The 15,677-nt window shown below is 39.8% G+C and overlaps 1 protein-coding gene across 2 annotated transcripts in view; it reads right to left on the bottom strand.

The window, feature by feature from the left end:
• drosha (drosha ribonuclease III) overlaps window positions 1-15,677 on the bottom strand; it is a 195,722-nt gene that overhangs the window by 89,838 nt on the left and 90,207 nt on the right. For both annotated transcript variants that reach the window (XM_030122783.1, XM_030122784.1), the window contains 3 exons: window positions 15,437-15,536; window positions 9,963-10,065; window positions 1,080-1,150 (listed from right to left, as the gene is read on the bottom strand). In XM_030122783.1, the coding sequence (XP_029978643.1) occupies window positions 1,080-1,150; window positions 9,963-10,065; window positions 15,437-15,536 (274 nt within the window). The remainder of the gene's footprint in view (window positions 1-1,079; window positions 1,151-9,962; window positions 10,066-15,436; window positions 15,537-15,677) is intronic.

The following is a 15,677-nucleotide window of genomic DNA, read 5'->3' as shown; positions in this document are numbered from 1 at the left end:
AGCAGATGATTCAATTCCCTTCATAAAGTTATTATGCTGCCTGAGAATCCACATCTGTTCAGCAGCTCCAAGAAGTCGTTATAAGAGATTTTCATCAAAACAATTAGACAAGATGACAACGGTTTGACACCCAGGACACTGGAGCTGTACAAATAGCACTCTACATATTGTATGGTCATGCAAAAAGTATAATAGCTAAAGGACCTATCAACTGAAAGTGCTAATGAAAACAATAGATCACTAGTGTATCTAATTTTTTTATTGAGTTTTTTTTAGAAAACTGTCCGATGGGTGGGATAGTTCCTAATTAATGGTAATCTTCCCCAGCTGTTTTGTGGCGTGAGGTTTCTAAAGACTCAGTCCTGAAGCCTCTGATCTGGTCTTTCAAAGACCCACCAATTTGGATCAAACATGTCTTGATAAATTGCCGTGTGTCCTGTAGTGTGTGGGAGTCACAAACTGAATCTCAGACAAACGCCCTCAATAGCCAATTAGAGCCAAGCCTGCTGCTACATATGAAAACCTGCTGCAAGTCATTTAATTGATTCATAACATCCCTCGCCAAGATAAATGCAAATACTGATTCATTCATCAATTATTCATGCCTGCTGATCACACACACGCTTTCAAACAATAGCAGGTGTCCTACTCAAGACTGGCAATCTGCAATGCTCCACACCTCCAGTTTGTTCTGAAAAATATACAATCCATCTGCAGCCTGTTTTTGCTGCTATTGCTTTCTGATCTTCTTTAGTCTCCGTCTTATTGTTTTATCTTTGTGCATCGGTGTGCACACAATAAGAATCTAGTCAAAAGTATTGCAGGATAAAGCGAGATTGTGTGAGATTTTGGGTTCGAAGGCTGGCTAGGACACAATATATGTTGCGATGAATGGTGCCAAAACATTCTGTGTGTGGGCTCAAAATGAAAATGGGAAAATCTTATCTAGCAAGTCTGCAGCTCAACTCAACATTCGTGAATATGAACACGCTGTACATAAAAAAAAAAAAAAAAAAAAAAAAAACGAAAGCAAAGGACCGAAACCAAATTAAAGCTGGATAACAGACTGTGAGAGTTACCTCGGTGTTGAAAAGTAGTCTACCAAAGAGCTGCCGGGCCTCTTCTAATCCCCCCTCCAAGTACACGGCACCTGATGAAAAATGAAAAACAAAAGTTTATGGTGAGTCAGGACAAACGAACAGGACGTCAGCACAGAGTTTCATCAAAACGTGAGTAAACTGTTTATACGTGTTGAATAGAGACAAAAAAAAAAGTAAAGCGATAGTTGAATACACAGATTTTAAATTAAGTGAGGAAAAAATATGAAGTGTTGGAGTAAAAAAAAAAAGAATCTACCAATTCTAAAGCAATTCCAGTCTTCTCTCCTAATGGAAAACTTAAAATTAATTGAACTCGGCAATGAGTTATAATTGCTTTATTAAAAGTAGGAGTGCATTTTTATTGCTTTTTGACGGTGAAATGACCTCGGGGTTCCTGTGCAGATCCACCTCCCCCTTGTTAGAGCACAGGAGTAGGAGGACGACGACAAGCAGGAGGAAAAAGGGATGGATGCATCGCCATAGTGAGATGGAACTGGCCAAGGTCACATAACAACATCAAACTTGAATTCAGAACAGCAGTCTTAGCCTCCCTCCCATGCTTTGTATGAATAGGCCTTACAAACATATAAGCCCACATACAGACTCGCGTACGGTATGTTCAAATCCTTTCATGGGCAATAAGGACAAAACTGTAATGTCGTCTTTGTCGCTCGCCTACACACTTAAGCACGACTCATGAGTGCAGATGTTAAACACAAAGAATACACTGACTCCAACTTCAGCTGTGGGAGAAAAATAACACAACATGTGCACACACGTACATAAAAGACAAAGAGAAATTCAGAAAAGGGACGTTTCTAAATTGCACAGAGCTGCAGTTACAGTAAAGAACACATATTCCCAATGTTGATGCTGTGTGAATTCTATGTAGCACCTCTAGTGTATTCCGCTGCGGTGTCTTGAACAAGTCAGCTCTCCTTTGTGGGTTTTGTTGTTTTTCTCTTCTTCTGCTTCTACTAAAATCAGTGGAACTATCATGGTGCCTTTAAGCTGCGTACAACTTCGAACCATCACACTTAGGATGGCTCATTCAATTTAGAAAGCAATAACCACCTGGCAAATTGGGTATACAATCGTGCAGTGTTTTTTATTATGTGCATAAATGAGCCAGTGGAAATGGGCTATGGTGCGGTTGCAAGTCTAAATGCGCAAACTGCTTTCATGGACGACATCTAAAACATATGAGGGATTCATCATCTGGGGAGGGAAACTGCTTTCAGATGGCTAACAGGCCATTTACGCACACACATACACACACACACACAGTGAAGATGCAGCCTACATTACTGAAACCATAAAGAAATACAAACAAACCACCTAGAACAAAGACAAGCACAAATGCACACCCACTATATCTGCCCCCTACTCCTCAACAGAATGAGAAATTACTACCAGCCATTGTCCAAATGTTTGTAAAATTTTATTAAGCCTGACAGCTTGTCTCATCCAACATCCATGTTGGCTGGTAAAGGATGCTCATTGATTTGAGGGCTCTTCAATATTACAAAAATCTAGCTCAGAGGTAAAATAATGAACATACCCAATGAATTTTCTAATGCATCAACTTTTTTTTTTTAAACGTATACCCTATGTAACTTGCAACCCTAACACCCAAATCCAGACACAATAATGCTGTGAAGACATGTCTATAAATTCAAACGCATCCAGAAGCCACAAAACCCCTTACAGATGTGTATCAGAAAGTGAGGTCTGTGTAATTTTTGGCATGATGAGGTGAGCGTCTCACTGAGGCTGACCACAGGAGGGTCCTCAGAGGGGAGCGGTTCTTCGCAGGATGTTTTCCACTAAGCATCAGAGCTGAGATTTGTGGTTTTACTATAATGTGGACCTCAGTTTTGGGCGCTGCTTCGTAGCAGATGTTTCCTCTGGAGACCAGCTGTGGGAGGATAAGAGCTCCCTTCCAGGACCCAAGGTTTGAATATCTTTAAAATATCACTCATCATGCATTCATGTGTGTGAATATTGAGGCTAGGGGGGAGTGGGTGGGACTGAGCAGAGTTTTCTTCATGTTTTTGATGACACAGCACAAAAAGTTCCCCAAATGGAGGCCTCAAAGTCACTGAAACTCAAAGTTTTTGCTTCTTATTAGATTTTACAAACTTCTTCCAAGAGGAAAGGGAAGGTGTAGGTATGTAAGGGAGGGAAATATCAGGAGAGCCTCAAGGGATTTAAAAAGGTATTAAAAATCTCAAAGCAACACCTTTGGTGTCAATCAAAGGGTGTGTGGATGAAGAACCAAGATATGCAGTTAATTCTTGCGAGAACAACTTGACAAGGAGGCTGCCCATGCAAAAAGTGTGCCCCAAAGCAACTGAATCAATCACGCAACTTGCTGCAATCATTAAACGAAGATCTGTGCATCACAGTCCCCCCCATCAGCAAAGTTGCAGCTTTGCACCTTAAATACACAGCCCACACAGCCATCACTACCGGCAAGCTAAAGCAGCAATCACATGCTACCATCTCTGTACAGCTCATCTTGCAGTACCATCATGCCCTGGCCAAATCACTGAGCAGTCTCTGAGCTCTGGCACATTCAACCCACTGAGCTGTCGACCCTGCCAGGGAAGACTGCACAAAATGCAGGAGGCCAACAACGGGGATGCATCTGCCCAGAATATGCACGTGAAGACTCATTGACACTGAGATGGAGTTTACACTGAATGCATGGAGTAGTGTGCAAATGATCCACCAGACATAAGACTAAGGCACACACAGAGAAAGACAGGCAAAACGTGAGTAACATTATCCACTAAAATCAGAATGTGGTATACAAATATTTTAAGAATCCTGTCATTTTAGTTTTTATAAGATATTCAGAGTTTGCATATTTCAATTTCAACAAATGACAAACTGAATCCTGTGGATATTACTCTCTGCAACCCTTAAATAACCCCAGTGTCCACATTCACAGGGTGAAAGACTCCAAGGCCATGAGGGCTTAGGCCTCCCCACTGTCAAATCCTGAAGAAGACTTTCTCCTCACAGATATTTTGAGCCCTTTACACACACGAAAGTCTGTATTTCAGATTTTGCCTGAGGGAATCACCCAAAGAGACAAAGAAACAAGCTGGGAAGGAGCAAAGATTGAAGATGGTGTGCAAAAAAACCCACATAAATCCAAGAACGAATGCATCTGGAATATGACACACCTCATTTATTCATCCACCTGCTACTTTAACCTGTAGTTAATAATACTATTAAGGCAAAAACAAGTGAAGTGATAATTTGACAGTTACATGTCATCCATTCTATTATGAAAGTGCCGAGAATACATTCAAATGAAGTAATTAGTCGTTTAAGTCAGTAGTTCTCAATATATTTTTTTCTTTTTTATTCTTCCTTTACTAGTTGTATCTAAGACAAACAGGCCCTGGAGTTCCTACTGCTGAAAAAATCAGCTTGACCTGGGATTGAGAGCATTGGTCACAAAGTGGTCACCTGATATTTTATGAGTGAAAATAAAAAAAACAAACCTATAAATAACTAATAAAGTAAATAGTTCCATATACAGAGTTTTGCCTATCCAGTAAGTGATTCATCATGATTTTATATATCATGTAACCTGGGCACAGAAAAAGTTTCATGCACTTTGTGATCTCTTGAACCCTCTTCCATTGGCGATCATGATAAAGGTAAAATAAAATGTCCCAAACCAAACAGAACAAAACCTGACTTGGGCTACATTCACACAGCAGGTCTTAATGCTCAATTCAGAATTTTCAGTGAAATTGGATTCTTTTTTTTTGTTTTGTGGAACTGGGAGGTCTGTTGCATTTCAATGATGTAATGAAGTCATGATGCATTGCAAAATATCAGATATGTGTCCAATTTATTACCAAATATGAAAGTGGCCTGGGTCTGATTAAAAAAACAAAAAAACAAAAAGATTTGTGCTTGTCAGACTGTCATAAAAAAATCAGATATGGGCAAAAAAGTGAGATTCAAGCCACTTTTCCATCCAGTGTGAATGTAACTTTAATGTCATCGAGTGCTGTTGTACTCCCATTTATGTCATTTTAAGCCCTTGCAGCGCCTCATTCACTTTCAATAATAGACCAGATGTCATCAATTAAATCTGTGAGGGTTTACAGATTAGGTCTCAGGGTTGAGATTGGGACTGAGCCAATGATTTGATTGTTACCTCCCGTAACAAACCCAAGTACTGTTCCACTTTTCAGCTTGGAACCACCAAGCTTAAACTGATGAATAGGAAACTTTTGATACACAATGCAGAAACTTGACCAAAGTTTGTATTCTGTACTGTATAGAAAAAAAAAACTCATGGTCAGAGAAGGCCAGCCAGTAATGAATCTCCACATCTGTCACAAGTCTAATTCAGACAGCCATGCCAACTGCACAGTGTTATGTTTAGGAATAGAATTCCAATGTCTGTGGGCTTTCAGTGACCAATAAAAACCCAGAGTCAGGGGCATATGAAACACCAGCGGCTGACAGTCACATTAATAACCTAGAATGAATTATTCAAAAACGCTCAGGCTCTAATCCATCAAATAATATATTAAGCCGCTCCCTCTCAGCTCAATGGGGGCTGAAGCAGCAGACGGACACAGAAAGCAACACATTAAAGGCAAAAAATAAACATGAAAATAGAATTTTTACCACAGCAGTGACAAAGGCAGAATGAGTGCATTGTAACATCAAACATCTTACTTTTCAGAAAAAATGAAGCTGGGAGCAGGGGGGAGTGAGACGAAGAAACAAAAAGACGGGTGCACGAGAAACTAACTCCACTACTGCTACCATTGCAGCAATTAACAAAGGGAGCAGTACTCGCTCAATGAATACACCGGCTGCATTGTGTATGAATCTGATATTCAGCAAGTGAGAGATAATCCTTTCTCTCCGTTCTTTTAATAGGAAGAGCTTAGAGAGGGCCCTCACAAAGGTTCACCATCTGTATCCCCCATGGCTGCTGGCAGCGTATAATCCACAGATCAACTGTACAAGGAAATTAGGGCCATAAAAACAGAGTGGGGCCTCTTTTCTTCTTCTCTCAATTCTTTTCAAATTGTTCGGTAGGAAAGGAACCGACGTGGCTTATCAGTGAAGAGGACCTGAGAGGGAAACGGGAGGGCAACAGGCGTGCAGAGCTTCTATGAAAAAGCAGAGGGAAAGAGTGGTTTCTAAAGAGGTAAAGTGGGCATGAGGAAAAGTACAGAAAGAGTGGGTGAGAGAGAAGAGGAAGAAGAGGAGGAGGAGGAGGAGGGTGTGGTACAGAATGGGAGGTGCGCAGGCCAAAAGAGCCCAAATGAGAATGGCCCACTCCGGCAGAAGTTAATGACAGGGGATCAGAAAAGCAAGATTTCCATTCAACACTTTGAATTATTCAGGGTTGCAGGGCACCCATTTGCATTGCAGATGCCTTTGCTTTCCATTCCTCTACTGCTCTCCCTCCATTCTAGCTCTCTCTCCAGCTCTCTGCCTTCCTTTCTCTCTCCGTCTCAAGCAAGAGAATGGCCCTGCCTCAGGGTTAGCAGATAGACACATTCTCGGCTCTGCGGAGGGAAAGCTTTGCCCATGCAAAACAGGAGATTATCTGCCATTTCCAACACAGCCCAGGTTCAACGGTCACTGTGGCAGAGAAACAAATAAAACAAAGGTCAGAAAACATGCATAGTAAGCCGTTAAAGCTATCTGCCAGGGCCTTGGAAATATTATGAGCATGTCATACTCCATCACAGCTTTCAAAAAAGAAGGAGTATGGAGAAGAAGAGCATTTGAATTCTACATATGTGCACGCCGGAGGAAAAAAGCGTGTTAAAAAAGGGAAAAAAAAAATGATAGCATAGACACATCTGCAAGTGTATTTCTGTTGATGTGGTGCCTACTGCTTTTGGGAAAGTGGTGGTTTGACGTCTCTGTCAGGCAGAAAGGCATGCGTGAGGATGAAATGACAGCACTTGTGTGCCCCTTGTACCATCCAACAGCACGTGTGAACGACGCGAGTTTGTCTTGTAAGAAGCAAATGCTCTGTTCGGAGAGAGAGTCGGAGAGCTGGAGGGTGAGATGAGGAGGAAGGAGGAGGGGGTCTTAGATGACAGAGTGACAGGATGACTCATCATGTGTGTGGCACATCTTTCACCTAATAACACCCAAACACTAGATCACAGGGGGGGAACAGAGAGAGATAGAGCAACGCAAAGGGACATGAAGAGTAAGTCAGAGATGGGGGGGGAGAGACAGACTGCACGACAACAAGGTCTTAAAGGAGGTGTTTGAGCTAAAAAACTGAAATGAAGATGACAAAAGTCTCCGCAAAAGAAGAGGCAACATCACACAGCATCACGGATGCAAGACTTTGAATGCCTTGAATCTGTGTGTATGTGTGTACGTGTGCCCCTCAGCGTGTGTGTGTGTGGCGAGACAGAAATATTTTGGAGTGAGTAATCCAAAAGCCATCACCGCAGGGTGCTCACTGACAGCTCACAGGTTCCTTTAGAACAGCATCCCTGTTTATTCATCACTTCTATTAAGTTGAAATTTCAGATGGAACAGGAGAGAATGAAGAGACAGAGGAAGGAAAATACGAAAGAAAGAGACATCCAGTGTCAAGGCCCTGCTGCAAAGAAGCGGCGACAGCCACAGGATGGAATAGATTATGACTTCGTTTCTGCCGATAATGAACCCGTAACAAGTATGGGGCCCCGGGGCCAGCAGGGGGCCATGGTGCCAGTCAGCAGTTTCCCACCGTACTTCGTGCTCTGCCGTTCTTGGTGTAGGGGGAGGGAGGCGAAGAAGATCTTTTTAAAGCCACCCACTTTCTGTATCTATCATCAGGGGAGCGCAGAGATGGCTGAACTGGTTCAATCAAGATGGTGATAAGATGAGGAAAGCTGCCGACTCTGCAGCTCTCCAGGAGTGAAGCTTAGCTTTGCACTGCCCATGGGGGTTGGATGGAAACGAGGACCGTTCCCACCAAGAGATTTTTGTGTGTGGGTTCTAATGTGGGGACTTATTTGTGGGTCACACCGCTTACCTTACCTGTGCATGGTGGCTACGACGCTGAGCTGCTGCAGAGCGTACGCATGTCCACACTGCCAAGAATGTTGTTACAGAGACACTATTGCCAGCATTAGTTTACACATTCAGTTTCCCTTTGATATGGCCATCAATAATGCATCACATTGGGTTTATGCCGCAACTATATACTATATGTATATATATAGTAAATGCACTATAGAGTACATAATATGTTTTATTGATGAAATGTTTGTGTAGCTCTCCTTTATCAAAATATTTCATTGTTGTGAATTTCATTGTTTTGTTTCGATAAAATGCATGAAGATTTGCCAAAATATCTGTGATGGAAAGTGAAATGCAGACGACTGTTACTATACACAGTAGAAGAAAAAATAATTATTCTTCAATTTCTTTTTCATTTTAATGCCTGGTACAACTAAAGGTGCATTTGTTTGCACAAATATAATGATATGATATGATAATGATATTTTGATTGGAAAAACTGCCCAAAATGCGTTGGCAGAGACATTCAGAGTCATTCTCCATTCTCAGATGGATTAATTATGTTAAAAATTTTAATCAGAATTATCATGATGATGGATTAATCTGCATTAATGCATTCATTTTGACAGCCCTTATTTATTTATTTATTTACTTATTTGTTTATACTGTCGCGAAAAAAATTATTAGACCACTCTTGTTTTCTTTAATTTCTTGTTCATTTTAATGCCTGGTACAACCAAAGGTACATTTGTTTGGACAGATATGATAACAACAAAAATAGCTCATAAGAGTTTAATTTCAGAGCTGATATCTGTCCATTTTTCATGGCTTTCTTGATAATAACCAAAATAGCTTCAGTTCTTACATCAATATCAATGGTATTGTACTGCCAAAAACAGTGCTTTTAGGCATTCCATGTTTTCTTCTCTGTCTGTTTTAGTCACGATACACACAGGAGTTAGTACTTGATTGCCTAACCGTTGTTTTCGATGTCTTTTGATGGTCTAATAATTTTTGCCGTGACTGTATGTCATATTCCATCATGACTTCGACGCTGAACCAAGGTTAGAGCTTTCAGTTGAATAAAATGTTGCTGGTAGGATGTCAATATGTCTATCAATAGATCTTTTCACAGTCTATGTTTCCTGAGAACCAGAAATAGGAACTTGAATCTCTAAATGATGCATGTCTGGAGCTTCAGTAGGGTTGGAAACCTGGCTCAGGTGCACTTTTCACACAGACAACATGGCTGCTCTAACCTGTTGACATGAGCGCAAAATGAAAAACTGGACTTTCCACAACCGTTACACAGGTGAGGTTAGCGCTGTGGCACAAACTGCAGAAACTCACTGAACCTCAGGCAGGATGAATCGCATCCTTGTGCATCAGTTTGGTGTTCGTTGAGGAGCATAGGCCTATAGAGATTTCCGTGACCAACCGGAGGTCAACCCGCATCTCCTGAGATCAATAAAGCTGGGTTATATGACCAGGAACCTAATGGGTGAGCCACTGCAGGTTTACACAGTCTCATACATATCATATGGACCTGCGCTGAAATATTAAAAGATCCTCTTATATTTAAATCGTATCAAGTACGAGGGTGAATTCTAATCATTATGCATTGACGTATTATCTCTAAAACCACCTACGCGATGCTGTGAAGTCCAGCAAAGCAACACTTCTTATGCTGTTTATAGAAGCACAGAGTCTGTATTTGTTTTCTGTGTATGTAAATCAATCCTTTTAGGAATAGATTTACATATTTAGTTCACTCATAATGCATTCTCTCTATTTTGCTTCCCTGCTTCTATCTGGGTCTCGTGGGAACCTCACCGATAAGAGCCTCAAAGCAGTTGGCCATGGCGTGTCGCAGGTCCGACTCGCGGCACAGATCAGGTCCGTGAGCGTAGAGCATGAAGCGATCTAACTCCAGTTTCTGTAAAAGATAAACACATTCATATCAACGCCCTGCCACAGACACCTCCGTAATAGCCTCTTCAAAAAGTAATAGCATTTTTTTTTTTTTTGGTACTGCGCATTTTCATAGGCTCTCTATGGAAAACAAGGGAGAAAACAGAGCAAAAAAAAAAAAAACTCCAGGGAAATGAAAAAGATTGCCTGCCCTTGCTGGAAAAGGTTCTACTTCATGGCACTGACAGATGTGCCCATGTGTTGTCCAGCTGTGGCATGATGCAGTAAGCCGGCACAGGAGGAGGATGTTCACACACGTACACAAAAAAATCACACTGGCAAACACACACAGACATGCTAGATAATCCCAAGATAAATTGTGAAATAGTGCAGTGGTGACCTTCATTTCTCTGAAACGCAGTGAGTCCTTTCACTGGTAAATGAATTTTTACAATATCACACATTTCCATGTTCAGTATAAATGCTAAGAGAAGGGAGCTTTAAGCTGCATCCTCAATTCAGCGACATTGAAAAGCTAAAGAAATCAAAGCTGAAAAATTACTTTGAGCCTGTTTTATATGACGCCTGATATTGATCTTAATATAAACCTATTGTGGTGATATGGATATATTATGGAGATGTTTGAAGTCCTATGTAACACTGTAATAATAACTCACCCTCCACAATCTGTATGTGTCATGAACCATAAATGTATCACGTCATTTTTTTTTTTTTTTTTTTGACAGTTATTTAGATGATTAACCAGCTAAAAACTTTATCTACAAAAAGTTTACATAAGGCTTAAAGCTGCGTATGATTTCCGTCGCCAATTTTTTAAACTTATCTGTAGTCTTTCCGTGATTATGCACCACCAAAGTTATAACAGTTATGGATTTTTCATTATAGTTTAGTTTGACTTTTTTTTCTCTAATTCAGTTAGTTTTAATTAATTTTTAGAGCAGGTTTGCTAGTTTTTATTAGTTTTCGTTATTTTCTAAATGCTTAGTTTTAGTTTCTTTATATATACATATATATATATATATATATATATATATATATATATATATATATATATATATATATATAGGACTCTGCTGCTTTCTCCCAACTTTAGTCTCCATGTTTACAGGTAGAGTGGGCATAAGAGGACAACTAAACGACAAGTGACAAGAAGTGAGGGACTGTTAAATATCATATGGTGCCAGCAGCTAAAATTGCTTGAGGGAAATAAATCGATTTCATATCAATCCGACATTGACAAAAACGAAAATGAAGGGAATTTTATCCATAATTTTTATACGTTTTAGTTAGTTTTGTAAAAACACAATACAGTTTGAGTTATTTATCTTTTTTTCTTTGAATTATAGTTGTAATTTATTTCAGTTAACAAAAATGTTTTTACAATTCTAGTTTTCGTCATTTTGTTAGTTTTCATTAACGATAATAACCTTGTTACGCACCTGAATCACTTCCCTCACAGTGAACAACTTTAAAGTGTACTCCACCACAAGCCGTCCATTTGTTTACATACCAAACCGATATGTCACCCGGGCCTTTTCGGAAATTTTGAAGTGCATTGTCAGAAACGGGAATTCCACGCAGCCACAGTATGGCCGCAGCATCAACAAACACAGAAACGGCTTCATTGCTTTTTGCTGCTGCATGGAATTCTGAAAAGGCCCGAGTGACGGTTTGGTTTTGGTTTGGTATATAAACAAACAGATGGGAGTAATGGGAGTACACTGTGAAGTGGTTCACCATGAGGGATGTGATTCAGGTGCATAATCACGGAAAGACTAACAGATTCGTGATACTTAGTCTATAACTCAGGTTTTACAGATTTGATGAAAAATTGGTGACAAAAGTCGTACGAAGCTTTAAAATGGTTATATGTTGTATTTGTATTCCAAATTCTCAACAGAGTCACAAACCACAACACTATTAGGACTACAAAAAGTACCCACAAATTAATGTTGCGTATCCACAGACTGTATCACTCACTGAATAAAGTATAAAGTTCATTGTTTACACACATCTGTATTACGGTATCATCAAGTTGTCTTCTTTAAACTCTCAAAACTCATGGCTGCTTATTATGACAGTCTTATAATCTTCGTGTGATGCATCAGCTGAAAATTTACATTTTAGCTCTGTTAGTTTAGCTCTGTTTTTAGACAGAAAACAGCCATAGTAAAACCACAAATTTTCTGCTTCTTTTTCTTTCTCGCAGCGATCTGGTGAAAGCGATCCATGCTTTTATCAGTTCACGTCTTGATTATTGCAGTGCACTTTATTATAGCCTCAATCAGTCCTCACTCCATCGTTTACGACTGGTACAGAATGCAGCTGCCTGATTCTTACCCAACTCCTCCAGACACAACCACAACATCCTGGCTCCCAGTCCGCTATTGCATTGATTTTAAAACTTTAATGTTTGTTTTTAAAGCTTTAAATGGTCTCGCTCCTCCCTATTTGTCTGAGATTTTAACACTTTACCGCCCCAGCTGAACCCTCTGATCATCCACTTTTCGGACATGGTTTTGGACATCCCCAGGTCCCGATATAAACAGTGGGGTGATTGTTCCTTTGCTGTTGCCGCTCATAAAGTGTGGAACTCGCTGCCTCCTGACCTGTGAATCCTCACTGACTTGTCCCTGTTTAAGTCCAGGTTAAAGACAGGCTTTTAACCCTTAGCACTAAGGCACTCTTAGTTTGTAAATCTGTGGTCCTTTCTTTTTTTTTTTTTTTTTTGTGATTTACTTTTTATAGAAAAGCTTTAACAACACTAACACAACAAAAACACAAAGAACACAGACTGTCATCTCATTAAGAACTGAAGTCAAAACCAAGGAAAATAGGCGCGTACCACGTTTGACAGATGAGAGGAAAAAGTGAGGGTTACAATATATACACGTACATATATAAATAATAAAAAAAAAAAAAAAAAAAACAAAGGAAAAATACATTACTGTTTTTTTCAACATTTCAATAATATCTACCACAAAATTTGACCATTTAGCTACAGTTTGGGGCTCTCTGTGGTCTTTTCTATCACTGTGTCATGTCTTATTGCTTTATGCACTTTTACAGTATTTGATTAAACTGTTATCTTATACTTTTGATCATGGTTTTAGATGTAAAGCACTTTGGTCTTCTTTGTGTTGTAAAGTCTTATATAAGTCAACACTGATTGATTGATTGATTGATTGATTGATTGATTGATTGATTGATTGATTGATTGATTGATTGATTGATTGATTGATTGACTGATTGAAATCACCTCTGTTTTCTGTACAGTTTGTGTTGTCAATAGCTGCACTAAAGATCTGTTTGGAATCGTCTAAACAAAGTCCGAACTGTCACAGTTTGGTCTGCATTGTGAATCAACAGCCAGCAACTTAGCAAAGATTAACACGACATGATTTTGACACCTTCATATCCATAATAAAAAAAAACAAAAGTATACATATTATCCAAAATGCACTTCTTGTGGACCCAGACAAAATATCTTGTAGGCTAACTGTGGGTCACAATAAGGGATGTACTAATACACCAGCCATACCACCTGACATTCGCTGACATGGACCAATATTGGTATCAGTATATATGATCTACTTCACTGATGGCATTATATTAAAGGCTTTTTTAAGACATTTGTATGTTTGAGTCTGTGTTCATATAGAGATAATATGATAAAGGGGTAAAAAACTAAATAATAATTCATTTTTTATTAATATTAATATATATATTTTTTGTTGAGGAAGATAAATAATAAAAATGAAATGAAATTATAAGTGACATCAGTGTCTTTATCAGCTATCAACCAAATGTCACTTCATTTATTTATTTTTAATCAGTATTAGTGTCAGTATCAGCTAAGAATTTTCCAATTGTTTCATCCCTAATCACGACCCACACTTTAGGAATGGAGACGCTGCACTAATACTCTACAGGAACAGTGTTTATCCACTACTTAACATCAAAATTTAATGAGGTTGGACTGAATTACTCTTGCACATTATACCATCCTAAAATAAAATACTGAGCTTAATCCCAGGTTTAATGTACATTAAAAGGGCTTTGATTATTGCCATCTGTGACTGCAACTGTTAATTTAATCAGAATATTTTGACACTTTTCGAGTGTTACAACTAGACATACCGTGATGAAGCAAAGATATGATATTTGATCTGATAATTGACTATTATCACTGTTATCTCAACTATTTTATATTTCCCAATGCACTTCAGCCATGGATTGCTAGAAAGTTCAGTTTTCTCTCCTTTTTTTTTTTTTTTTTTTTTTTTTTTTTTTAAATCAAACTGAGCAGCTGCTGTTGTTCTACCTGTGACAGATCTCGGACCAGGAAAACCCGGCCTGTAAACCTAGTTAAAATAGTGTATCATTACTGTAATGTGAGGCTTTAATGTAAACGTCTGAAGTGTGGGACTTTCGGTCGGTCAAACTTTCTCCATCTGTTTTTTTGAGCCAAGTCAAAAAAGTAGCCCAACTTGACTTTGCTGGCAGTGTGCTACAGACGACTCCCCAACAAAAAACAGTCAGGGTGCTATTTAATTACGGCTGCTAACTGTTGGTGGTATCCCACCCCCCGTGATTGCGCGCACAAATTAAATCACGATTCATAAATACTCCAACTCAGAGGGAACTCGTTCTGACTTTTAAGCCTTCCAAGTGAAGTTGTGGATTGTGCCGTTGCTTGCTGAAGATATTTTTTGAAAGATAATTGCGAGTGTTCTTGAGCAGACGGCTTTAGAGGAGCCTGGTAAACAACTTGGCAACGTCGAACACTGTATCACACTCACTTTACCGCGAGCGGCAAATTGAAACAAGCCAAACTGCTACACAGCACTAATGCAGATTCGGGCGGCTGCATCTTTGTATTCAGCGGGGAGCAACATGAAAGATTGAAGTTTTTAATTGCTTTCTCCACATCACGGGACGATTATTGTTGTGTTCTTTACAAACGTGCCAGTGAGTGCAGCTTGGCTCTACAATGCTGCCAGCGAGAGGGGGAAGGAGGGAAGCAAGGGGGCCTAGTGATAACAGGAACTGGAGAGTGTTTCAGGAAGACCTCTAGGGGCCCACAGGGACCCCAGCCGCACTAGTCTAGTCCTCCAAAACAACAACCTTTTAACTCCAATTACAAACCTGAGGGGGCAAAAAAAAAAGGTAGGAATGGCAGCAAGACAAAATTACTCTTTTCCCCTGTGCCCCCTTAGAAAGAAGCAAAGTCATAACAGCAAGACAGAAAACAATAACACTGTCTCAAACATGTTCTCCTGTCAATTCGCAGGCTTTCCACCATTTTTGACCTGTGGAAGGAGAACTTGTTATGAGTTTGAAAGGGGTCGAGGGATGGGGGGGTGGGGGATTACCTTGGCGAGCATGGCTAAATGCTGGTTCTGTACGATGGCTGTTCTGTAGGTGGCCAGGCCGCCCTCCTCTAAGCTGGGGAACAGGTAATATAAGTGGACACTGTGGACGAAGACAAGAAAAACAGATCAAATGGTTAGCAAGAAAGTCACTGGACCGACCAGCTGATAATATCAACAATAGGTGTTTCTCAATATCGAGTTCGCAAGCCCGAAACTGGTAAGAATGGCCCCAGAGAATGGA

This window comes from Sphaeramia orbicularis, chromosome 20 (genome assembly GCF_902148855.1).
Source record: "Sphaeramia orbicularis chromosome 20, fSphaOr1.1, whole genome shotgun sequence".
In the NCBI taxonomy this organism is placed as follows: domain Eukaryota; kingdom Metazoa; phylum Chordata; class Actinopteri; order Kurtiformes; family Apogonidae; genus Sphaeramia; species Sphaeramia orbicularis.
This window is presented reverse-complemented; position numbering and strand designations above follow the sequence as displayed.